The sequence below is a fragment of the Poromitra crassiceps genome (assembly GCF_964638095.1).
Source record: "Poromitra crassiceps genome assembly, chromosome: 28".
NCBI classification, from domain to species: Eukaryota; Metazoa; Chordata; class Actinopteri; order Beryciformes; family Melamphaidae; genus Poromitra; species Poromitra crassiceps.
This window is the reverse complement of record NC_139651.1, coordinates 9,026,028-9,052,232: the sequence shown is the minus strand read 5'-3', so window position 1 is coordinate 9,052,232 and position 26,205 is coordinate 9,026,028. Positions and strand designations below refer to the sequence as shown.

Genomic DNA, 26,205 nt, shown 5'->3' with positions numbered 1-26,205 from the left:
ACAATTGACTTTAGATTTTTAATCTTTATTTGAAATCGGAGCGTTTTCATGGTGTTCTGACTGATTGGAGCAAGCTTAATATAATAATATAGAAGTAGTTAGTACTACAATACCAAAGGATATATAGATCTAAATGGAATATAACCTTTTCCATGTGTATTTCTATTCAATTTGTGTGATATAACTTCAATTTGTGTATTTTATCGAGTTTGAATGATCGCTTTTATTCTGAAAAATCCTGACCGGAAGTAAGAAATTCCTGCTCAGAAATTCCTGCTCAGAAATTCCTGCTCAGAAATTCCTGCTCATTTGACACTGGCGTTTTCACAAGTATACGTTGACTATCAACGAATTCTGATTGTCGGTTAAAGTTCTAGAGAGCTTCTCCTTTTTGAAAGTGTAATTCCTCTTTACGGTGACTTTTGAAAGCAGCACAGTCACTCCCAAACGCTCGGGCAAGAGGATGTGGAAATGCCTTTGGAGTACAATGAACAATGGACAGTGGCATGTAACGAACCATATTTAACATATTTATCGACCAACCAACCAACCAACCAACCAACCCATGAAACATTTTGTTCTATTTTGCAAATAAGTGTAGGCAAGTGAATGAACTATTTTTCACTGTGACATGCACACATATACGGTTTGTTGCAGCTCAGTCTGGCTGCTGTACTGTAGTCGGTTTTGCTCTCCTTTGCTGGCTGACTCTGGTTCTTATTTATGGGACTTTGTAGCAGAACCAGTTTCACTTTCTTGGAAAAAAAAAGAAACACATACAAAACTGTGGAATGAGGAAGTCTCTGTCCAAGTGAAGGATGAAGATAATGACCAAGACAGCCGTGTGTTGAGGAGACTCTGATGTGAGTGTGTTTATGCTTTTAGTACATTTTAGAATGGTATTTATTCGCCAGAAGTATGTTTATATTTTCACATGTTGGCACTCATTTCTACAAAACAGGTTTGGTGTTGGCAATTGATTTATTTATCCCATCTTATTTGATGAAAGGTTTGACGATATGAAAGTGAATAAGCAGGAAACTCTTTGTGGGTAGCAGAAAGATGATAACATGCTGTGTGGTGCTTGTTGCCAGCAGTGGTGATGTTGGCAGCGTGTGTCGGAGGACAGAAGCCTTCAGTCCGGAAGCATGTTTGCCCAGGAGCTGGTGCTGAGACAGCGAGTGGAGATACTGCAGGCCCTGTGCAGCAGCGGCTCGGCTGAAGGTCTGGAGAGGGTACTGGACGTGTTGCTGGCCCGTGGGGCGCTCGTCTGGGAGGACTACCAGAACATACAGGTAGCGGGCAGGGCTCTGTGCACCAACGCCCGCAAGTTGCTCGACCTGATATTGAATAAAGGTGCGTATGCCTGCGGACTCCTCCTAGCTGCTCTTAACGAGATCTTACCTGAGGCACAGAGAGCTGGCCTCACCTTTGAAGGGTGCTGCAGCACACGTGTAGAGGAAACAGGGGAATTGCACGGCACAGCTACCCAGACCCTTCTGACTGAAAGACCAGGTCTGGTCAGCAAACTACGGGAATGCATCGATGGTGCTCTAGAGGCTCTGGTTGAATCAGGGAGCTTCACCTCAACGGAGTGTGACGAAGTGCAGCTACCTGTATACACGCCCTCTCAGCAGGTAAACACCACATACTTTATACACCATTTAAATGTGAACTTAGGAATGTGTCGGTAGAGTAGAGGTAAAAGCACTCGCCTATCACCGCCGGGTTCAATTCCCGGTACGTGCTTCCATCTCGGTCAGACGTTCCTACAGACACAATTGGCCGTGTCTGCGGGTGGGAAGCCGGTGGGGTATGAGAGTCTTGGTTGCTGCACTAGTGCCTCCTCTGGTCGGTCGGGGTGTCTGTTTGTGCTAGTCTACGGCTCTGTTGAAGAAATACTGTAACGTGCTGACGCTGTTCATGTCATTCATATGTCAATCAGGCAAGGCATTTGCTTGACCACGTCAGGTCAAAAGGTGAGTCTGCAGCAAAGGTCCTACTGCAGTACATTCAGCAGAAGGAGGAAGGACCCCCACGGAACCAAGAGAAATGGACTCCTCCTCAAGGTATTTCACTCGTTAACATAATAATCACACTCAACGATAAAGATGTGTAATTTATTAATTAATTCGATCATTTCATTATGCCAGGTCTTCCATAACCACCGAAAAGAATAAGCAGTGATGGTAGTCATTTTACGATGAAGCATTATTCTCAGCTCATCATATTGTGATAGCCCTTGTCCTGCAGGAGCCTGGTAGGTCGCCGTCGGAACTGATACAACGTTACAGAAAAGAATAATAAAAACAAAACTCAACATGAAAGAGACATGAAAGAGACTGAGTGCTGTTGAGTTTTCCTTTCTTTTGGCACTTTGAGCGCCATCCAGTTCTATTGCTGACATCTCTACGGCCAACATCTCACACCAAAATGATCTCGTTGGCACTACAGGTAAGACGAAATATGTTTTTCATTTAAGCCCAAGGAGTTCACTGGGCCCAGGTACACTATATCAGCTCTGACGACGACTCGCCTACAGGCTCCTGTAGGACAAGACATGGAACAGACAAGGAACAAAACCTATACATACACATGTGATCACTTTGCAGTGCTATATGTCCATCATTCATTATACTTTATCTCATTTGTATGTCTGTCACAGAGTGCTTAAAGTATCAGAAGAAGCTCAGAAGTTCTGTGTCTGCCCAGTGCTGTTTTCTCAGCACTTACGGAGGCACTGGCAACATGTCTCTGGATGACATCTACACCGAGGGCCAGCTGGAGCTACCCCACAACTGTGCTGATGTCCATGGAGGACCTTTGGACCTGGAGGACATCGTTGCTGCGGTGGGCACATTGAACGAGGAGGCTGACACCGTGTTGGTGTCTGGGGACGCGGGCTGTGGGAAGAGCACCCTACTCCAGAGGCTGCACTTGCTGTGGGCACGGGGGGCGGCCCTCCGCGACTTCCTCCTCCTGTTCCCGTTCAGCTGTCGTAGACTGAACTCGGAGCACGGGGAGCTGTCGGTCCAAGAGTTGCTGTTTCAGCACTGCTGCTGGCCGGACAGAGAGCAGGACCAGCTTTTCCAGTTCATCCTGGACCACCCGCATCTCATCCTCTTCACTTTCGACGGCCTGGACGAGCTCAAGCAAAGCTTTTCGGACGAGCGCAGGCACTGCTGCCCCACCCAGCGTGCGCCTGTTCATATACTGTTGTTCAACTTACTTCAGGGTTCCTTGATGAAGGGCGTGCGGAAAGTGGTCACTAGCCGCCCAGAGGTGGTGGGCCCTGCGCTCAAGAAGCACCTTCGCAAAGAGGTCCTCCTGAAAGGATTTTCCCCAGGGGGGATTGACTGTTTTGTGAGGAAGCATCACAGTGACCCCACTGTGGCCACCAGGGTTTTAGAGTCCATACAGAGCAACACAGCTCTACTGGGGCTGTGCCACACTCCAGTCCTCTGCTGGATTGTCTCTCAGTGTCATAAGGAGCTGCTTGGCTGTGGAGAGGGTAGTCCACAAACCATCACAGATGTTTACTTAATGATCTTACAGCACTTTTTCCAGCACCAAACACCTCAGAGGAACACCTCGGGCGTAGGTTGGCTGCAGGGGCACCTGAACACAGCCTTGCATCTAGGACAGCTTGCCTCTGAGGGGATAGGAATGTCCTGTTACATCTTCTCAGGTAAAGACCTGCAGGCATGTGGTGTAACCGAAGAGGATATCTGCATGGGCTTTCTCATACAAAGCAAAGAGATCTCCTCGACCAGCTGTAAACGGCATGAATTCCTACATGTGACCATGCAATGCTTCTTTGCTGCTCTGTACATTGTTTTGACCAATGACATGGAGAAATCGAGCATCACTCAGCTCTTTGAGCTGCAGGACACGAGGCAGACAGGCTTGCGCAGCAGCACATGTTTCGGTCTCTGCGTGCCCTCCACTGTCCTACAAGATGTTTCGGAGGGCGAAGCCATGGCGACGGAAACACCCCATCTGCAAATCACTGCCACCTTTGTGTCTGGGCTCCTATCTCAGCGGCGTCAAAGCCTTTTGCTCCAGTGCTGCTCCAGTCGCACCCTGGACAGCAAGGTCAAACAGGTGAGGAGGTGCCTGTCCAGAGGCATGCAGAGGCACTTCAAGTCTATCCCTAAGCCAGTGGAAGGGGAGACGAAGAGCATGCACGCCATGCCAGGCTTCGTCTGGCTCATCAAATGTATCTACGAGATGCAAGAGTGCAGAGTTGCTCAAGATGCCATGACTAAGCTCGAGGTGGGGCACTTGAAACTGACCTACTGCAACATTGGCCCTGTGGAGTGCACTGCGCTGGCCTATGTGCTCCAGCATCTGAAGAGCCCGATAGGCCTCCAGCTGGACTACAACTCCGTAGGTGATGTCGGGGTGGAGCAGCTTCTGCCCTGCATGCATATTTGCAATTCCCTGCAGTGAGTATGAGCATTTGTGCTGCTCTTCTTTCATTCATTCGTCCATCTATTCCTATCTAGTGAAGTGAAGTCTGATGAAGGTCTCCACAGTAGCCTTTACTGTAAGAGCTGAAAATTGCAGGGTTATGCTCAAGCCTCCTTTCATTTTCCCCCTCCATCAGCCTCAGAAATAATAATATATCGGATGAGGGGATCCGCAAACTGATTGCTAAGGGTATCCAATGTGAGAGTTTCCAGAAGATTGCGTGAGTATAGAGTCGAGATGAATTAATGTCATCATCACACAATGTTACAAATGACATTTTAATTACAGCGCATAACAATTGTGTTTGTCTCCAGGCTCTTCAACAACAAGCTAACCGATGCTTGCATGCAGCACTTTTCCCATCTTTTGAAGACCAAGCAGAATTTCCTCGCCCTAAGGTCAGCAGAAGCTTTCAGCACTCGTTAGATGTAGCGCTAAATGCAGAGCTAGAATACTTCAGCATTCTTTACAGTGTAAAGAATGCTGAAGTATTGTGTAAAGTTTATATTATGTAAAGTTTACACTGTAAAAGGAATACCAAATGAGCTCCTCCAATATGTTGTTTCAGGCTAGGTAACAATAATATAACATCAGAGGGGGCAAAGCAACTGGCAGAGGGACTGAAATCCAATGAGTCACTGAAGTACTTAGGGTAAGGCAACTTTGTCCCGTTTGTGAAATCCCACCCATCCTATTGATTGCATATAGAGAGGCAAAGTGACCGGCGCCTACTTCCTGCTTCAGCACTGTACCAGAAATTTTCATCCGCCTTTATTTTCCCATAGACATTTCGTAAAATGCTTATAGAAATAGTTTTAATTGTTCAAACCAAACGGTTCAGATATATTTAGAAACAGGAGAGACCACATAACATTTCACCCGGACCAAAACATTAAAAAAAATCTGATTTAAAGAAAATGTTGTTTCGATGTTGTTTTTTCTGTTTTGGTCCGAGTGAAATGTTCTATGGTCTCTCCCGATTCTAAATATAGCTGAACCGTTTGGTTTGACGAAGTAAAACTATTTTTCTAAGCATTTTACGAAATGTCTATGGGAAAATAAATGCCGGATAAAAAATCTCTGGTACAGTGCTGAAGGAGGAAGTAGGCGGTCACTTTGCCTCTCTATTTCCGAATGCTAAACTTTCCTTTTGTTGCCAGGCTTTGGGGGAATAAGATAGGCGATGCCGGTGCAGAGGCCCTTGCTGCCGCCCTAGAGGGGAGCAAAACTCTTGTGTGGATGAGGTAATAATAATAGCCATGTCAAAATGTGCCACATACTAAGGCTTCGTCCTTCGCATGGCCGACCCGGGATCGAATCCCACCCATGGTCCTTTGCCACATCATGTCATCCCCTCCCTCTCTCTCAGTCTCTCCCCACCTTTCCTGTCCATCTACTGTCCCATACAATAACAGCAAAAAGGCCCCACAAATAATCTAAAAAAATAAAACATATTTCTGGGGTCACATATGACCACAGTGTACTGACAATACATTTCAAGTCATCAAACTGGTGTCAACTTCCTGCAGATAGAGATATTGTACTTGACAATTGAAGTCAATCTGATTGTGATGTTATCTACCGGCAGCCTGGTCGATAACGGTGTAGGGAATGCAGGAGCCTGTGCCCTTGCCAACATGATTGTAATGGAATTCCCAGAATTGACGAGACTTTCACAAGGATTTCTTTTGCAGTCAAAATATATTATTTATTTTGCAATTAAGTGGGTTTTTCTTATGGAGAAGTTGGACAGCTCCACAACATGACAGACATAAGCCTGCCATGGCTAATTATCAATCAAGTCCAAATCTGTGCCAGGTGTTCCTCCCAGCACATTTGTAGATTCACTCCGCCTCCCATTCACATGCACTGTGTGGGGCGTGTCCAAGGTGCTGAAATGACACTCAACAGAGATGAGTCACAACAAACTCCGGCCCGATGAACATAATACATGTTCATCAAGTACTTCAATTCAGTTCAAGATTGTATAGTAATTGTATTGGTCTTCTTACCAAAGTCTTGTTTGGCAACTCAACAGCACAGGAACGAACCCTCCCGTCTCGTCCAGGGAAGATTTCTTGTACTCTACCCATTCTCCAAGACTGTCTGGGCAGCATATGATCATGGATCAGTACAACATCACCGATCTTGAATGGAGTGGTAGAAGTTGTAGAAACTGAAACGTGAGCAGATCTCAGCAACATCAAATACTCCTCTCTCCACCGAGTCCATACTTGATTCAGCAAATTTTCTCTATATCGCCATCTTTTATTTATTTCTTTTGCATTTCCCACAAGGACATCTGCATTTCTTATGGTCCGTGGAGGTAATGCAGTCAATCTCTCTCCTGTGAGGAAATGAGCTGGTGTGAGGGGAACTAGATTTCCATCAGCTTCCAAATAAGTGAGGGGTCTGGAGTTGATCACTGCTTCTACTTCAGTTAGAAAGGTTTGCAGTTCTTCAAATCTGAGGAACGCCTTCCCCAAGATTTTCTTCAGACACAATTTTACAGACCTCACCATCCTTTCCCATATTCCTCCCCACCAGGCAGCACGTTCAACAATGAATTTCCATTGGATCCTCTTTTTGGCAAAAAACTCCTGGAGTTGAACTGTGTTTAGTTTATCCCATAAAGTTTGCATTTCTTTTGCTGCCTTTTTAAAGGTTTTAGCATTGTCCGAATAAATTACTCGACATATTCCTCTTCTGGCTATAAATCTTCTGAAAGCCAACAAGAAGCTTTCTGTTGTCAAGTCTGAGACCAACTCCAGATGTACAGCCCTTGTCACCGCACAAGTAAATAGTGCGATATATGATTTTTGATTAGGTTTTACAATGAGTGGGCCAGCAAAGTCAACACCAGTTGTCTCAAAAGGGGGTGTCTCAGTGACTCTGTCTCTTGGTAATGGAGCCGTAATTTGCCGTCCAGGTTTTACTTTAAACCGTCGGCACAAAAAACAATGATTCAATGTTTTCTTTGTCACTTGTCTTCCTCGCAAAATCCAAAATCTTTCTCTTAATTGGGTCAGTGTCTCTTGCAAACCTGCATGCATGACATGATCATGAGCCTGCTGTACTTGCAATTCAGTGAATCTGGCATTTGTTGGCATTATCCAGGGATGTTTCATTTTAAAGGTCCAATCTGCCTTTTGCAGTCGTCCGCCAACACACAATAATTCATCTTCATCCAGAAAAGGGTTTAGGTTGGCTACCCTTGACTGTTTGTCAACCTGTTGTCCATTTTTCAATTGGTTAATTTCTCTCTGAAATGATTTACTTTGCGTGTCCTTAATCCAATATATTTCTGCATGATCCAGCTCCTCAGCAGATAATGGGCCTGCACGTCTCAATGTCTGGTTGCGTGCATTGTGAATGAATCTGCGCACCCAAGCAGTTATTCTCAACAATTTGGTCAATTTGCTACATTTTTCAATTGGAATGACACTTTCCTTTGAGCTTTCAATTTGTAAATCAGATTCAACAGCAATTTCATATTGTGCAACTTCTTCAAGCTGATTCATTTTGTCCATGTCCAATTTGCACTCTGGGCATCCAACTGGGTCTGTCTTGAGCCACTCCGCCCCTTTCCACCACATCTCACTATTGATTAGGGTCTCCAGTTTTATTCCTCTTGTCCCCAAATCAGCTGGGTTGTCTTTGCCTCGACAATGATTCCAATTTTCAGGCTCTGAGAGTGTTTGGATTTCTGCAACTCGATTCGCTATAAAAGATTTCCATTGTTTTGACGAACCTTTAATCCAATGTAGAGTGATCATGGAATCTGTCCACAAAAAGAGTTGTTGTTTTGATAGTTTCAAACAGCTTATTAGCCGATTTCCCAGTCTTGCTCCTATTAATGCACCTAATAACTCCAGCCTAGGAAGTGTAACCTTCTTCAAAGGTGCAACCCTCGTTTTAGAAGCGACAAGACTTGTTTGTATTTTTCCATTCAAAGCTACTGTGCGCATGTACGCTACAGTGCAGTAGGCTTTTTCACTAGAATCACAGAATACATGGATTTCCTTAGATGATTCATCCTCAGTTTGTCCTTCTGTTTCATAACGTCTGGGTATGGTTATGTTCTTTAACTCACCGATCTCACTGCACCATGAGTGCCATGTTTCGTATAGGTCAGTGGGCAACTCCTCATCCCACTGCAATCCACGCTCCCAAGTCTCCTGGAAAAGAAGCTTGGCTCTGATTATGAATGGTGAGATAAACTCAATAGGATCAAACAGTCTAGATGCAGTTTTTAATACATCTCGTTTTGTGGGTTTTCCATCCTTCATAATATCCATCAGATTGCTCAGTTCAAAGGTGAATTCATCAGACTCTGCGTTCCATGAAATTCCAAGTACTTTAAGCAGAGATGCTTGTTCTGTTTCTCCTTCATCATTCACTAGTCCATCCTCCCTCCATTTAGCTAGAAGCTCATTGGAATTTGTTTTCCATTTACACATTGCCATTCCAGCATCAGCCATGATTTCCTTTGCTGTTTTAGACATGTGATAAGCAGCTTCAACATCCTTTCCTCCACAAATCCAGTCGTCCACATACAGAGAGTCTAGCAATGCCTCCACAATTTGAGGGTGAATATCTTTGTATCTCTCCAAGTGGTGGTGAATGGTAGCTGCAAGCAAAAAGGGACTAGTGGTTGCTCCAAAAGGTACTCTGGTCATCCTCAGAGGGTATTTGTTGTCATTTGTGGTTACCGTTGGTCTTTCTGTAACCCACATGAACCTCAGTGCGTCTCTGTCTTGCTCAGCTATTTCAATCTGCAGAAATGCTTTGGTTATGTCTGCCATGAATGCTATGGGATGCTGCCTGAATCTAATCAGGATATCAAGCAGGTCTGGATTCAAATTTGGTCCTGTAAGTAAGCATTCATTCAGTGACTTTTTGTCTTGTTCATGAGCAGACCCATCAAACACTATGCGCAATTTTGTGGTAGAGCGCTCTTCTTTGATTACAGCATGGTGTGGTAAATAATGCACAGGATTCTCCGTCTTCTCCTCTTTTACAGGTTCCACAATTTTTTGTTCAAGATAATCAATTATCACCTCGTTGTATCTATCATAGAGAACAACATTTGATTTGAACTTTTTTATCAAATTGTTTAATCTGTTCTCTGCTATTGCCAAATTAGAGGATAATTGCATTTTGTTCTCACGCCATGGTAGTCTCACCTCATAGCGTCCTCCAATGTCCTTCACTGTTTCTTTAAAGAACTGTAAGGCATCTTCTTCTTCTAATGTCATTTTATTTTCTATGGCAGGTAGAATACCAAGTGCTTCAACTTCCCAAAACATGCGCAATTGGTCAGATAGTTGACTGTCATTCCCGGTGATCACTTGCATCACTCCTACTTCATGGACTTCTGCGACCACGTTCATCATTGAGACTGAGCCTTGAATAAGCCATCCGAAAATGCTTTCAATAGCAACAAGTCCTCTCAGTCTTTCAATTTTCCCAGTGACCATCTGCCAATAATAGTCTCCTCCTATCAAGACTCCAAGCTCCATGTTTTCCAAGCCATTGACTGGGGAATCTGCTAATTGCATTCCTTTTTTCTCCAACTCTTCCCGCAGTGCTTCTCCTGCTACAGTCATCTTAGATGTGCACACTTGAGGAGTCTCCAGTAGCTCTACGTCCATATTCTGCCCATTTCTGACATTTTTCAGTTTAGCTTGAACCTTTTTATATTTTACTTGTCTGGGTTTCTCTGAACCAAAAGTGTACAAATTGATAGTTTCTTCACCTATCACTGGAAGCTTTAGTGCACGGGATATGTCTTCTCTTATAAAACTGCGCATGCTTCCCCCATCCATCAAACACTTTGTTATGGTTCTATTCACTGGAGTTTCTACCCAGATTGTGGCAGTTTGTAGTAAAACTGTGTTTTTACCAGAGCTACATGAAGAGGCTGTTGTGACATTGTCCGGTGCAAATGGTGACTGTGGCTGGCTGGATATATCCTGGTTTGCTTTACGCTCCTGCTCATAGCACAGAGAGGTATAATGTCTTCTCCCACATTGTCCACAGGAAATCCCTTGCGCACGACATTTTCTAGCAATATGTCTTGTCCTTAAACAGACAAAACATCTCCCTTGCCTCCGAAGTTTTTCTTTCTTTTCTTCCAATGACATGGCATTACATTCTTTTGATTTGTGATCAGACTTTTCACAGAAGATACAACTCAGCGCTTCTTCATAGCTGGCAGTGTATAAAGCGGCTGCAGAGCTGGGTGTCCTTTTGTTTTTGTAATCGAGAGGCTTCCAATTATATTTTTCATATTTTTCACTTTTCTCTCTTTCTTTATGAACATTGTCTGATCTTGTTAGATTCACAGCTCGTTCTCTACTTTCCACTTCTTTCTTTAGAAATTGCATGAGATGCATAGCGTCCAGTACTTCATCTTCATCTCTTAGACGACTAAATGACAATGCCAGGTCTTCAGGGATCATTTGCATTAGAATGGGACATAATAAGGTTCCATATGTGTCAGACTCCACCCCCATTGCATTTAGGCTTCTAATTTGAATTTCACACTCATCATAGAGTTTGCGCAAGGCAATTATGTCATAAGATTTCTTTACTGGATTCAGACTGAGTAACTTTCTCATGTGTGCATTGATCACTAGATCTTTTCGGCCAAATCTGTTGATAAGCATGTTGATTGCACTGTCATAATTTGCATCTGTTAATGCCAAACCTGCAATCACATTTGTGGCATCACCACTCAGATATGTCTGAAGGTAATTAAATTTTTCAGCCTTTCTTAAATCTGGATTATTATGGATTGCCATCTCAAATTGCCCCCAGAATGTCTGCCATAAACTGATATCACCACTGAATTTTTCAATTACCAGTTTAGGGAGCTGCACTCCATGTCCATGTGTGCTGCTTCTAGTGGAGGTACTGTCACTGGCAGCGTCGACTGATACTTTGTTTATCAGCCTTCTCATCCTTGTCTTTCGGACCGTCATGTTGTCCCTGTAATTCATCACAGACTCAATTTCCTCTTCTAGATCATCTTCCTCTGTTCCAGCTTCAATTGCTCTGTCCAATTCATCCAACACGTTCTCTTTCTCCATAAGAATGTCCAACTGTTCTTGAGTAGTCTCCACATTTGGTCTTTGCTCTGCCAGGACCTCATCGATCTTTGTAATCAGTTTAGTGATTGAAGTCCTTACTACTCCTCGTTTCTTCCTTAGCTTTCCAGTCTCTGCCATCGTATTTCTTTTCCTGGATCCACTTTCAAACTTCCTTTTTCTTCTGTTCCCGCGTTTCGGCACCAAATTTGTAATGGAATTCCCAGAATTGACGAGACTTTCACAAGGATTTCTTTTGCAGTCAAAATATATTATTTATTTTGCAATTAAGTGGGTTTTTCTTATGGAGAAGTTGGACAGCTCCACAACATGACAGACATAAGCCTGCCATGGCTAATTATCAATCAAGTCCAAATCTGTGCCAGGTGTTCCTCCCAGCACATTTGTAGATTCACTCCGCCTCCCATTCACATGCACTGTGTGGGGCGTGTCCAAGGTGCTGAAATGACACTCAACAGAGATGAGTCACAACAATGATCAAGAACAGTAGCACACTGACAGAGCTTTGGTAAGTGTTGGAGTATGTTCACAATAACCTGTCCATTTTATCCGAGTGGTTGATTTGATAGTTCAGCACTAATGTCACTACTACTCTCTCCACCTATATTTCCTCCAAAAGGTTAACAAAGAACTGCATAACCAGAACAGGGGTGGAAAGTCTGATCGAAGCCCTAGAACACAACACACATGTGAAATCAGTATGGTAAGCACTAAGCAGCAGATCAGCTGAACACATTTGAACGCCTTGCAAATACAATTATTCCCAGTGTTTACTCTACTCTTGTTGTTTTATGTGCTTGGGGCTTGTTAGTTTTGGCTCCAGAATGCATCCTTGCTTTTCGACATTTATGGTTCTACCACTGGTTTCAGTGCCAACAAACGCTGTTCTGTGGACACTACATTATACTATTATCGCCCAAGTAAATTGTGATATAAATGAGTGCATTTCCATTCGTTATTATTTTCCTATTACAGGTTGAGAAGCAACGAGCTCAGTGTGGAGGAGGAAGAGGAGATGACACAACGTGAATCACGATTGGTCTTTTAATTCTGGCAAAAATGCACAGTCATAAGGAGATACTCTTTCATTGATGACAATGTTTGTAATTTATTATTAAAGTGTGAAATTCAAAAGTATTTTGCTCAAGTTTATTTCTATTTTCTACACTAAATTTGTTAACACCACTCTTGTGACAACATTATTAGACAACAACAATCAACACTACAGTACTAATAATAACATCAATCACCACCATACAAATCTAGTACTATTAATACATATGTTTGTGGTTCTCTTGAACACATTTTCTTTTCATTTTCTTCTCAAACAATTAAATGGTTTGTGGTGCAAATAATTGGCATATATCCCAACTTACTTGGCATGATCTGTCTTGGCAGCTACACACTCCAACCTAACTATCTGCCTGCTATGGGAAACCCCCATACAGTGACTTAATTATAGACGCAATGAACAGCCACTTAGCACTTGAGAAAGACGCGAATGGACCAATGCCTGAGCAGCGAGTGCGAACACGTCAAACCTTCACGTTTAGAATTAGCTCGTCTTCTGTCAATATTGCATAGCTAACGTTATATACACTATGATTTCGCATATTTCTCTGGGAGTAGAGATTGGTCTAAATGCTGTCAACATATTGTAGAGGTTGGCAGTTCTCTGCCAGCCTGCTTATACTGTTGATCATCTAGCTAGCTAAGCTAAGCTAACTTAGCTCGATACATACCGTAGCTGGCTAGGACGCTGCTAGCATTACTGTAGCTATCACTGGTGGAATCTAACGCTAGTTTGTTTTCAACAACCTAACGCTAGTTGGGATGGACATGTAACATGACAATCACCTATAACCGAAGCGTCTAAGGTAAGGATTTAATTGAAATACGCACTGTTAGCACTAAACGTAAATGAATATTTATCTGGATTTTTAGCTAACGCTAGCACTTCCTTCTCTTGTTGAAGGGCCTTTGACTGACAGTCTCTAACTGAGGATGACACTGCTGTCACAGTGAAAACGTTTATTACATTGGTTTAACACATGGGTAACATGTAAACATGGGTGAGGGTCACTTGTCAGTGGCACTGATGAAGCAGCTTCAGTTCAGGTCAGCGTTAACGTTATCTCATTTACAAGTGGAAATTATTTAAACATGTCTGCCTATGTCTATACGTTGGTTTGCCTTGTAACAGACAGTCAATGCTTTAGCGTTACGCTACCAAAGTACGACTAGCCAGCTAACGATAGCTAATGTTATGCACGTAATGATGAAACAGCGCTAACGTTATACAAAATATACTATCCAATTCAAATTCATTGGTATGAAACGCTCGATCTGATTGCCACGATCTTAGCCCGTGACACACACACCTCCAGAGGTTTTCTAAAGGAACTTTTAGAGTCGTGTGTGTCACCACGGCTACCATGATCTGAGCCCTCGTACTGATTTGACTGGGTGCCTCATCATCATGTCTAAGGTTATAGTGTCATCAGGGGAAATCCGTGTCTGCTATCTGCACCATATGCCCCGGGTGTTGGAATAGGTCACCTGCTTGCTCACCATCTATTTATAGAAAAATATTCAAATCAGCAGATATGAACAATATCATATTTGGGTAAAAGAATGGGCAGCATAATGCACATGGGGGTGGGACGGCCCCTCAAACAGCAGTGGTTTAAAACATGAGCCCTCTTACAAGAAGAACAAGTCAAACCAGTGATCAGCAAACCAAGTGTAACCAGGATATTTGGATCTATTTGGATTTGGATCAAGCATTTTCTGCTGGCATGCCTGCCACATGATTCAAGAACCACGATGATCTTGGTAGAATATTGTATTTTAATTTATCTGATCAAATAAAATCAATTAAAACAAGCAACCGAGGCAATTAACCACTCACTGACCATCAGTGAGTCTATCTGTTGTATCTACTGTATATAGACTGTCCTGGATTTAGTTTTTGCAGAGACAGACGATAAAAACAACAAACGGAGACAATAATGTGTGTCCTTGTGTCCACAGGTCAAGCTCACCTTGACGTGAGACCCTGTGTCTAGCATGCAGCCATGAGCTCTGCCCTGTGGAGCCAGGAGAAGCCCAGCGGGGGCTTCAGGGAGGACTGGCGCTTCTACATGGTCGTGAAGGAGTGCACGGTGGAAAAGCCTCCGCAGAAGACCCTGAGGATCCCCCGCGGCAGTCTGGGCCAGGCCTGCCAGGAGCGCAACAGCCTGGGGCGCACGTTGCCCCCCTGCAAGGGCAAGAGGAGTCTGCGCATCCTGGACCAGACCAACGTGGTGCTGAGCCTGGACGAGCGGGACCTTCTGGAGCTGGACGAGAAGCTGGCCGAGCTGCTCTTCCCCATCACCAACTGTGAGGAGCGCTACGGCCTGCTCTGCAACAAGGCTCGGCTGGACCGCGCGCGCGACATCGACTGCGGGTCCAAGGTGCGCGTCCAGCTGCGTTCGGGGGATGAACCCCTGCCCGGTGTGGTCCGCTTCAAGGGCTCGCTGCTCCCCGACAGGGCCCTCTCTGGAATCTGGTTTGGAGTGGAGCTGCTGGTGAGAGAACCCTCGTGTTGAGAGACGGTGCTACGCTAGATGTTTATTCTGTGTTTTCCTCTGTGTATTCCCTGGTGCAGGAGTGACCCACTGCAGTCTGCAGAGATATTAACACCACTCCTCAAGAAAATTATAAACTTAAGTTAAAGTATTTTTCTTTGTGCCAAATATCCATCTTTAAACATTGAATATGTGTAGTTCTGATGTTTAAAATAAAAAAGGGGAGCAAAATGGGGGGTTTCCATTTCCATAGAGCAGTAGCGAGAAGGAGCCAGCACTCAAAAATGTCCTTTGAGGGTTTTATTCCCGTTTCAATAAATACAACAACGTACGCGTTTCAGCAAGAAGCCTTTGTCAGCGTGACTGTGTGCCTTGCACCTAAAACCTTTTTATCCAGTGAGTGTGCGTGCGGATAGCTCCCCAGCTAGTCTGCTTTGAGCAAAATGGGGGGGACAGATGTCGACCCAAAAGTAAACGACAACAACAACAACAACCACCACCGAGCATGCATGGTACTTAACTGTACATAAATCTGCATAATGAAACACTGTTGTAAATGGCATGAATTGGATGATGGGAACTCAACTATCTTAATCTCAACACTAAATCCTGTCATGGAATCATGGAATGCATTCTGTAATGTATGTAAGTAGCCAGATACAAAGGCTTGTTTATTTCAGCACAATGTTGTGTTTATTCTACTGAGCTCCAAAAGTGGGCTGAAGGAGTACAGACTGTCTGACCCTTGCTCAGTATAAAGTGGACTGAAGGAGTACAGACTGTCTGACCCTTGCTCAGTATAAAGTGGACTGAAGGAGTACAGGCTGTCTGACCCTTGTTCAGTATAAAGTGGACTGAAGGAGTACAGACTGTCTCACCCTTGCTCAGTATAAAGTGGACTGAAGGAGTACAGGCTGTCTGACCCTTGCTCAGTATAAAGTGGACTGAAGGAGTACAGACTGTCTGACCCTTGCTCAGTATAAAGTGGACTGAAGGAGTACAGACTGTCTGACCCTTGCTCAGTATAAAGTGGGCTGAAGGAGTACAGACTGTCTGACCCTTGCTCAGTATAAAGTGAGCTGAAGGAGTACAGACTGTCTCACCCTTGCTCAGTATAAAGTGGGCTGAAGGAGTACAGACTGTCTGACCCTTGCTCAGTATAAAGTGGACTGAAGGAGTACAGACTGTGTCACCCTTGCTCAGTATAACGTAGGCTGAAGGAGTACAGACTGTGTCACCCTTGCTCAGTATAAAGTGGACTGAAGGAGTACAGGCTGTCTGACCCTTGCTCAGTATAAAGTGGACTGAAGGAGTACAGGCTGTCTGACCCTTGCTCAGTATAAAGTGGACTGAAGGAGTACAGGCTGTCTGACCCTTGCTCAGTATAAAGTGGACTGAAGGAGTACAGGCTGTCTGACCCTTGCTCAGTATAAAGTGGACTGAAGGAGTACAGGCTGTCTGACCCTTGCTCAGTATAAAGTGGGCTGAAGAAGTACAGACTGTCTGACCCTTGCTCAGTATAAAGTGGGCTGAAGGAGTACAGACTGTCTGACCCTTGCTCAGTATAATGTGGACTGAAGGAGTACAGGCTGTCTGACCCTTGCTCAGTATAAAGTGGGTTGAAGGAGTACAGACTGTCTGACCCTTGCTCAGTATAAAGTGGGCTGAAGGAGTACAGACTGTCTGACCCTTGCTCAGTATAAAGTGGTTTGAAGGAGTACAGGCTGTCTGACCCTTGCTCAGTATAAAGTGGGCTGAAGAAGTACAGACTGTCTGACCCTTGCTCAGTATAAAGTGGGCTGAAGGAGTACAGACTGTCTGACCCTTGCTCAGTATAATGTGGACTGAAGGAGTACAGACTGTCTGACCCTTGCTCAGTATAAAGTGGGCTGAAGGAGTACAGACTGTCTGACCCTTGCTCAGTATAAAGTGGGCTGAAGGAGTACAGACTGTCTGACCCTTGCTCAGTATAAAGTGGGTTGAAGGAGTACAGACTGTCTGACCCTTGCTCAGTATAAAGTGGGTTGAAGGAGTACAGACTGTCTGACCCTTGCTCAGTATAAAGTGGTTTGAAGGAGTACAGACTGTCTCACCCTTGCTCAGTATAAAGTGGGCTGAAGGAGTACAGGCTGTCTGACCCTTGCTCAGTATAAAGTGGGCTGAAGGAGTACAGACTGTCTGACCCTTGCTCAGTATAACGTGGATTGAAGGAGTACAGACTGTCTGACCCTTGCTCAGTATAAAGTGGACTGAAGGAGTACAGGCTGTCTGACCCTTGCTCAGTATAAAGTGGGCTGAAGAAGTACAGACTGTCTGACCCTTGCTCAGTATAAAGTGGGCTGAAGGAGTACAGACTGTCTGACCCTTGCTCAGTATAAAGTGGGCTGAAGGAGTACAGGCTGTCTGACCCTTGCTCAGTATAAAGTGGGTTGAAGGAGTACAGACTGTCTGACCCTTGCTCAGTATAAAGTGGGCTGAAGGAGTACAGACTGTCTGACCCTTGCTCAGTATAAAGTGGGCTGAAGGAGTACAGACTGTCTGACCCTTGCTCAGTATAAAGTGGTTTGAAGGAGTACAGACTGTCTCACCCTTGCTCAGTATAAAGTGGGCTGAAGGAGTACAGGCTGTCTGACCCTTGCTCAGTATAAAGTGGGCTGAAGGAGTACAGGCTGTCTGACCCTTGCTCAGTATAAAGTGGATTGAAGGAGTACAGACTGTCTGACCCTTGCTCAGTATAAAGTGGACTGAAGGAGTACAGGCTGTCTGACCCTTGCTCAGTATAAAGTGGGCTGAAGAAGTACAGACTGTCTGACCCTTGCTCAGTATAAAGTGGGCTGAAGGAGTACAGACTGTCTGACCCTTGCTCAGTATAAAGTGGACTGAAGGAGTACAGGCTGTCTGACCCTTGCTCAGTATAAAGTGGACTGAAGGAGTACAGACTGTCTCACCCTTGCTCAGTATAAAGTGGGCTGAAGGAGTACAGACTGTCTGACCCTTGCTCAGTATAAAGTGGGCTGAAGGAGTACAGGCTGTCTGACCCTTGTTCAGTATAAAGTGGACTGAAGGAGTACAGACTGTCTGACCCTTGCTCAGTATAAAGTGGATTGAAGGAGTACAGACTGTCTGACCCTTGCTCAGTATAAAGTGGATTGAAGGAGTACAGACTGTCTGACCCTTGCTCAGTATAAAGTGGATTGAAGGAGTACAGACTGTCTGACCCTTGCTCAGTATAAAGTGGATTGAAGGAGTACAGGCTGTCTCACCCTTGCTCAGTATAAAGTGGATTGAAGGAGTACAGACTGTCTGACCCTTGCTCAGTATAAAGTGGGCTGAAGGAGTACAGGCTGTCTCACCCTTGCTCAGTATAAAGTGGACTGAAGGAGTACAGACTGTCTCACCCTTGCTCAGTATAAAGTGGACTGAAGGAGTACAGACTGTCTCACCCTTGCTCAGTATAAAGTGGACTGAAGGAAGGAGTACAGGCTGTCTGACCCTTGCTCAGTATAAAGTGGGCTGAAGGAGTACAGACTGTCTCACCCTTGCTCAGTATAAAGTGGGCTGAAGGAGTACAGGCTGTCTGACCCTTGCTCAGTATAAAGTAAACTGAAGGAGTACAGACTGTCTGACCGTTGCTCAGTATAAAGTGGGCTGAAGGAGTACAGGCTGTCTGACCCTTGCTCAGTATAAAGTGGGCTGAAGGAGTACAGGCTGTCTGACCCTTGCTCAGTATAAAGTGGACTGAAGGAGTACAGACTGTCTCACCCTTGCTCAGTATAAAGTAAACTGAAGGAGTACAGACTGTCTCACCCTTGCTCAGTATAAAGTGGTTTGAAGGAGTACAGGCTGTCTCACCCTTGCTCAGTATAAAGTGGACTGAAGGAGTACATACTGTCTGACCCTTGCTCAGTATAAAGTGGGCTGAAGGAGTACAGACTGTCTGACCCTTGCTCAGTATAAAGTGGGCTGAAGGAGTACAGACTGTCTGACCCTTGCTCAGTATAAAGTGGTTTGATGGAGTACAGACTGTCTGACCCTTGCTCAGTATAAAGTGGGCTGAAGGAGTACAGACTGTCTGACCCTTGCTCAGTATAAAGTGGTTTGAAGGAGTACAGGCTGTCTGACCCTTGCTCAGTATAAAGTGGACTGAAGGAGTACAGACTGTCTGACCCTTGCTCAGTATAAAGTGGTTTGAAGGAGTACAGGCTGTCTGACCCTTGCTCAGTATAAAGTGGGCTGAAGGAGTACAGACTGTCTGACCCTTGCTCAGTATAAAGTGGTTTGAAGGAGTACAGGCTGTCTGACCCTTGCTCAGTATAAAGTGGGCTGAAGGAGTACAGACTGTCTGACCCTTGCTCAGTATAAAGTGGGCTGAAGGAGTACAGACTGTCTGACCCTTGCTCAGTATAAAGTGGGCTGAAGGAGTACAGACTGTCTGACCCTTGCTCAGTATAAAGTGGACTGAAGGAGTACAGGCTGTCTGACCCTTGCTCAGTATAAAGTGGACTGAAGGAGTACAGACTGTCTCACCCTTGCTCAGTATAAAGTGGACTGAAGGAGTACAGACTGTCTCACCCTTGTTCAGTATAAAGTGGACTGAAGGAGTACAGACTGTCTGACCCTTGCTCAGTATAAAGTGGACTGAAGGAAAAGGAGTACAGACTGTCTGACCCTTGCTCAGTATAAAGTGGGTTGAAGGAGTACAGACTGTCTGACCCTTGCTCAGTATAAAGTGGTTTGAAGGAGTACAGACTGTCTCACCCTTGCTCAGTATAAAGTGGGCTGAAGGAGTACAGGCTGTCTGACCCTTGCTCAGTATAAAGTGGGCTGAAGGAGTACAGACTGTCTGACCCATGCTCAGTATAAAGTGGTTTGAAGGAGTACAGACTGTCTCACCCTTGCTCAGTATAAAGTGGACTGAAGGAGTACAGACTGTCTGACCCTTGCTCAGTATAAAGTGGGCTGAAGGAGTACAGACTGTCTGACCCTTGCTCAGTATAAAGTGGGCTGAAGGAGTACAGACTGTCTGACCCTTGCTCAGTATAAAGTGGGCTGAAGGAGTACAGACTGTCTGACCCTTGCTCAGTATAAAGTGGGCTGAAGGAGTACAGACTGTCTGACCCTTGCTCAGTATAAAGTGGGCTGAAGGAGTACAGACTGTCTGACCCTTGCTCAGTATAACGTGGGTTGAAGGAGTACAGACTGTCTGACCCTTGCTCAGTATAACGTGGGTTGAAGGAGTACAGACTGTCTGACCCTTGCTCAGTATAAAGTGGACTGAAAGAGTACAGACTGTCTGACCCTTGCTCAGTATAAAGTGGACTGAAGGAGTACAGACTGTCTGACCCTTGCTCAGTATAAAGTGGGCTGAAGGAGTACAGACTGTCTGACCCTTGCTCAGTATAAAGTGGACTGAAGGAATACAGACTGTCTGACCCTTGCTCAGTATAAAGTGGGTTGAAGGAGTACAGACTGTCTGACCCTTGCTCAGTATAAAGTGGACTGAAGGAGTACAGACTGTCTGACCCTTGCTCAGTATAAAGTGGACTGAAGGAGTACAGACTGTCTGACCCTTGCTCAGTATAAAGTGGGCTGAAGGAGTACAGACTGTGTCACCCTTGCTCAGTATAACGTAGGCTGAAGGAGTACAGACTGTGTCACCCTTGCTCAGTATAAAGTGGACTGAAGGAGTACAGACTGTCTGACCCTTGCTCAGTATAAAGTGGGCTGAAGGAGTACAGACTGTCTCACCCTTGCTCAGTATAAAGTGGACTGAAGGAGTACAGACTGTCTGACCCTTGCTCAGTATAAAGTGGGCTGAAGGAGTACAGACTGTCTGACCCTTGCTCAGTATAAAGTGGGCTGAAGGAGTACAGACTGTCTGACCCTGGCTCAGTATAAAGTGGGCTGAAGGAGTACAGACTGTCTCACCCTTGCTCAGTATAAAGTGGGCTGAAGGAGTACAGACTGTCTGACCCTTGCTCAGTATAAAGTGGACTGAAGGAGTACAGGCTGTCTGACCCTTGCTCAGTATAAAGTGGGCTGAAGGAGTACAGACTGTCTGACCCTTGCTCAGTATAAAGTGGGCTGAAGGAGTACAGACTGTCTCACCCTTGCTCAGTATAAAGTGGACTGAAGGAGTACAGACTGTCTGACCCTTGCTCGGTATAAAGTGGACTGAAGGAGTACAGGCTGTCTGACCCTTGTTCAGTATAAAGTGGGCTGAAGGAGTACAGACTGTCTGACCCTTGCTCAGTATAAAGTGGACTGAAGGAGTACAGGCTGTCTGACCCTTGCTCAGTATAAAGTGGGCTGAAGGAGTACAGACTGTCTGACCCTTGCTCAGTATAAAGTGGGCTGAAGGAGTACAGGCTGTCTGACCCTTTGCTCACATGCGTCCGGTGATCAACACCCTGATTTCAGGTCTCTTATCAAATGCAGATGACTGTGGGGTGTGGCCCGTCTCATAATGTTTGCTAATATACGCCAGCAGCATTTTGAGCCTTTTTTGCCCTTTTTGAATATGGAAAGAGCCCGCCTGTGAGAAAAGACCACCATATCCCACGTCTTGTAAACGACATCCTTGTACGAGACATTATGGAATGTAAGCTGCCACAATAAGTCAGTCGCACGCCGCCACCCGGCAATTAAACATTTTGCAGCAAGCCGTTAACTGCCTGCCGCAGCAATCGATCAGATGCCCTCACAGCTGTATGATGTTGACTCCCCTCCCTTTTCCCTGCAGAACGCTGAGCATGCATCTTCTTAGCTACCTGGCTGCCTCTCCCTGTTATGACAATAAGTTGCACATCTCTCTCTCTCTCTCTCTCTCTCTCTCTCTCTCTCTCTCTCTCTCTCTCTCTCTCTCTCTCTCTCTCTCTCTCCCTCCCTCCCTCCTTGGCTTCGTCCCCCCCCCCCCCCAGGAGGAGGGCCGGGGCCAGGGCTTCACGGAGGGCTCCTACCAGGGCCGGCAGCTCTTCCGCTGCGAGGATGAGTGCGGCGTGTTCGTGGCCCTGGACAAGCTGGAGCTCTGGGAGGACGAGGAGGAGGAGCTGCTGGGCGAGCTGGAGGTGGACCACGTCACCCTGGTGGAAGAGGAGCAGGACTTCCCGCCGCTGGAGATCAACTCCCGGGTCCTGGTGCAGACCAGGGAGGGGCCCGAGAGGGGCACCATCATCTTCTGCGACCTGCTGCCGGGCAACGAGAGCCTGGGCTACTATGTGGGAGTCGACATGGTAAGGGGCGCGCCTCTTTATCGTTTTATTTTTTAAGATTATTTTTGGGGGAATTTTTGCCTTTTATTAGATAGGACAGTAGGCAGACAGGAAAGGTGGGGAGAGAGAGAGAGAGGGGATGACATGTGGCAAAGGACCTCGGGTCGGATTCGAACCCGCGTCGACCAAGGACCAAGCCTCCGTGGTACGCGTGCTACCAGGTGAGCCGCCAGGACACACTAGGGCAGTGGTTCTCAAATGGGGGTCCGGGGACCCCCAGGGGTCCGTGGCACTTTGCCAGGGGGTCCGCGAAAAGTTTTCAGGAAAATCACAAATCAGAATGAGGGGGTCCCCGGGTATATTTTCTATCTCGTAAGGGGCTCCTTGGCTGAAAAACATTTGAGAACCTCTGCTCTCTAGGGCACCTCTAAATAAGTAGAGGAATTGAATTTGCGCCCACTTCCCAGACGAGATGATTGTTTGTAGCTTATTTTCTCCCCCTGAATACAGATCTCTACCTGCACCTGGAGGAGCTTTATTTGTGCACGTTAATGTCACGCAAAGAACCAAATGATCATCAGGGGGGCAACAAAAGTATACTTTAGTCTTTCAAGTTGATCTCGATCTCAGGCTTAGTAAGTCTTAGTAAGCCGTTTACAACCATAATGAGCCAGCATGCTGTGTATACAGTATGTCGAGTGAAGCTGCAGGCTTGGCTTGCAGTTGCCCGCGGCGATCAGAGCAGCTGGTATCTATGTTCGCTGTTGTTGGCAGGCGGGTGGGTAGTGATATATTGTAGCCATGGAGACTATTGAAACACATATTAAGTGAGGCATTTGACTGCTGATCGTTAGCAGCAGCGGCGGCGGCAGCAGCAGCAGCAGCAGCCCCACTCAGTGCATCCGAGCCACCCACACAAAGGCAAGGCAGTCACGCGGGGAGTGAGGTAAAGAGCGCTGTATGACCCAACAACATGGCAGGGGGCCAGCAGGCAGCAAGCTCTGCCTCGCTGTGCTCCCCAGCCCAGCCCAGCCTCGCCCCTCTGCCTTTCCGCTAAGCTAGTGTAGCACTGGCCTCACACACACACACTCATCTTTTCATTGATCCTTTTGGAGACGAATCCCCCCCCGGACCCCCTCGCCTAAAAAGAGGAATACGTTGTTTGTGTTTTGCAGACTCCGAGGAAGTAGAGCTTTAGTTTTGGAAGTGACTTGGGGTTGGGACAAGGTCTGTTCCTCAGCTGAGTTGGAGTTATCATCACGATGCCGATCAAGCAGCTGAAGTATCATTTTTTAGACAGAGTGACGCGGCGGCGATAGATAGTTTATTAGTCAGTCAGCCAGGGAGGGGGGGGATATTTTTAGCGAAGGAGCTGCTGTGACAGGCAGGCACTTGTATGGCACCATCGTGATGATCGGTTTTTAACCGAGATGAGGAATGCCTCCGCCCGGGGGGTTCTTCTTCTAAGCTTCTCACATCTCCCAACTCTTGCAGGACAATCCTATCGGGGACTGGGATGGCGTGTTCGACGGGAAGCTGCTGTGTAACTTTGCCAGCTTGGAGCACACGCGTCTCGTTCCCATCTGTGACGTAATGCCAGGTGAGCCACCTAGTGTTTATCGCTGGAATTGTATATTGTCAAATCGAAATGTGTGTGTCCCACCCCCCCCGCAATACAAGTCGTCCGGCACAGTGCTTCTCTTCCATCGGAGAGAGTTGTGAGTTTGTGTCTTTGCTCGCAGCAGGAAACGGAACAGAGAGCCTTTTGTGTCGCTTGTTTTTCAAAGCCAAGTTGAGATACTCAGGGTCTTTGTTCTCCCACACTGGCGTTTTGATTTGTTTATGTGCTGCTGCTGCCTCCCCTTGGCCCCGCCCACTTCCAACCAGGAAATGTCCAAGATGGGGGGGATTGTTCATTTTGCTCATCGTGTCATCTCTGTTTTGAAACCCTTCTTCTTCTGTGCTTAGATACAGTCCTATGCTCTGTAGATATGCTTCATAAAGTTTACTTTGAAACGGAGTGAAGCTGTACTTCAATCTTCATAAAGTTGACTAAAGCTGTACTTCATCTCTCTACCCTACAACAGAGTTTGCTAATTGTTGTTTCTTAATTGTTGCACTCCTGTGATTGGACAGTTCAATCATTATTTGTGAACATGTATCGAAGTTAGAGGCAAGATAGCTGATTTTTGCGGAGATGTGAGAATATGTCTCCTACGACTCAAGAAAGTAACATAATTGTAAGGCACTGTGCCAGAGCCATAGATGATAGATATGTATGTAATGCATTACTATTTTAGACGAGTTATTATGATTTGGCATTGCTTCATCAGAATTAGAAACACTTGCAAAAATACTGTACAATAAATGCACCAGAACCTTTCTTGGTGCAACGTCACATTGAGACCTTGGAGAAAAATGATACAGGGCAGTGTTTCCCCTAGAGAATGTTTCAGGCCTGGAGGGGTTTCGAAACGTACCCCGACCGCAACGGTGGGGACGCTAAACTTTTAGCTAACCTGTTCGCATCTATGTTCGCAATGGCATCCCAAGTATCATCATACTATTATGGGATGCGATGCGAACAGTTGTATTATGGGATGTGCGTTTGCCAGGCAACGGCACACGTTGATACGTTTTGGAACAGCGCTGCACGCTGGCACAATGCTCCTGAAAGCAAAATGCTTATTGTTTTGAACGATTTGGCATCTTCTATTACTGTCAACACTGTCAGCACCAGTATTGTTTTATTGTAATAATATGCGATAAAGGTTTATTGACATTTTGGGGAGGGGGGGGGATTTCTTTTATTTATTTTTGTATTTCCTCTTGTGGCCTGGCGGGGGTGTCGTGAATGGTAGGGGAAACACTGCAGGGACAACACACTATAACCTCACATATATATTGCAAATGGGCTGTAGAAGACCTATAGAGTGGACATTTGGTGCAATGTGTGCTGATGGGGGTTGGTTGTGCGTCTAATGTGGGTGTGTCTCTCTGGGCTGTGCAGAATATTCCATGCAGGACCAAAGGCTGCCAAAGCACAGTTTTGCCCCCAGAGGCACCAGCAGTGACAAGTCCTCCTCTGGCCAAAGCAAACCCAAAAGCAAAGGTACTGCTGCACTGCTGTACATGTATGTTACAACTGAACACACCCACAGCCTGCTGTGCTAATACCTCTTCAAGGGTGAATTCCTTGGACATGAGCTTTTAGGCTGTTACTCTGCAAACATAAAAATCATGTTTGTGTATCGATATTATACCGACAAGTTATTTATCTCAATGATTTATTTTGGATGCTGAATATAAGTGTGTAGAAAATAGCTCATCTTTCGCAGGCAGTCCATGGGGGAGAGTTTTAGGAAAATGTCGACTTTTGCAGAATAGCAACCTAAAAGTGAATTTCGCTGGACTTTCCCTTTAATCTCATGTAACAGAAATACAACGATAACAACAACAACAGAGGGCATGAAAACTGCATTTTTTTAAAGCGAATTCAAGAGATTCCTGTTACAAATGTGCTGATTTGATGTGAATTGTAATGGAACGTGTGACTCCCATTTCTTGCATGGATGAAACTGTCTACGGCTGCAGATTAACGCGCCTCGTTCTGAGTGCTATTTATTCTACACTTTCATTTCTCACCTACTCTGCTGCCTGCCATGAGTGAGGAACAGACACACACACACACACACACACACACACACACACACACACTTTTTCTTATTATCTGTATTGTTTTTCTTTCGTTTACTTGTGCTATTCACAGGCTTAGGTCATCAGTGTGGCAGTAGAAGCAAGTCTGAATTTTACTATACTTTAAATGGCAGCTCTGTCGAT

General features: G+C 45.5%; 2 protein-coding genes across 3 annotated transcripts in view; both read left to right on the top strand.

Moving 5' to 3' along the window:
• Positions 1-1,148: 1,148 nt before the first annotated feature.
• nod2 (nucleotide-binding oligomerization domain containing 2) lies at positions 1,149-12,686 on the top strand (the record flags this gene model as incomplete). The annotated part of the gene is made up of 9 exons (XM_083662386.1): positions 1,149-1,637; positions 1,946-2,069; positions 2,666-4,448; positions 4,610-4,693; positions 4,788-4,871; positions 5,042-5,125; positions 5,634-5,717; positions 12,205-12,288; positions 12,561-12,686. 9 exons carry the CDS (start codon positions 1,149-1,151, stop codon positions 12,631-12,633), a joined length of 2,889 nt encoding a protein of 962 aa, XP_083518512.1. The 3' UTR covers positions 12,634-12,686.
• Positions 12,687-13,118: 432 nt separating this feature from the next.
• Positions 13,119-26,205, top strand: part of cyld (cylindromatosis (turban tumor syndrome)) — a 32,122-nt gene continuing 19,035 nt past the window's right edge. The window contains exons 1-6 of one of the 2 annotated variants that reach the window (XM_083662083.1): positions 13,425-13,462; positions 13,561-13,703; positions 14,619-15,154; positions 22,075-22,386; positions 23,860-23,965; positions 25,376-25,477. In XM_083662083.1, coding sequence (XP_083518209.1) covers positions 14,663-15,154; positions 22,075-22,386; positions 23,860-23,965; positions 25,376-25,477 — 1,012 coding nt within the window. In that variant the 5' untranslated portion in view covers positions 13,425-13,462; positions 13,561-13,703; positions 14,619-14,662. Of the gene's footprint in view, positions 13,463-13,560; positions 13,704-14,618; positions 15,155-22,074; positions 22,387-23,859; positions 23,966-25,375; positions 25,478-26,205 lie in introns of both variants that reach the window. The other variant, XM_083662082.1, reaches the window with a different exon arrangement.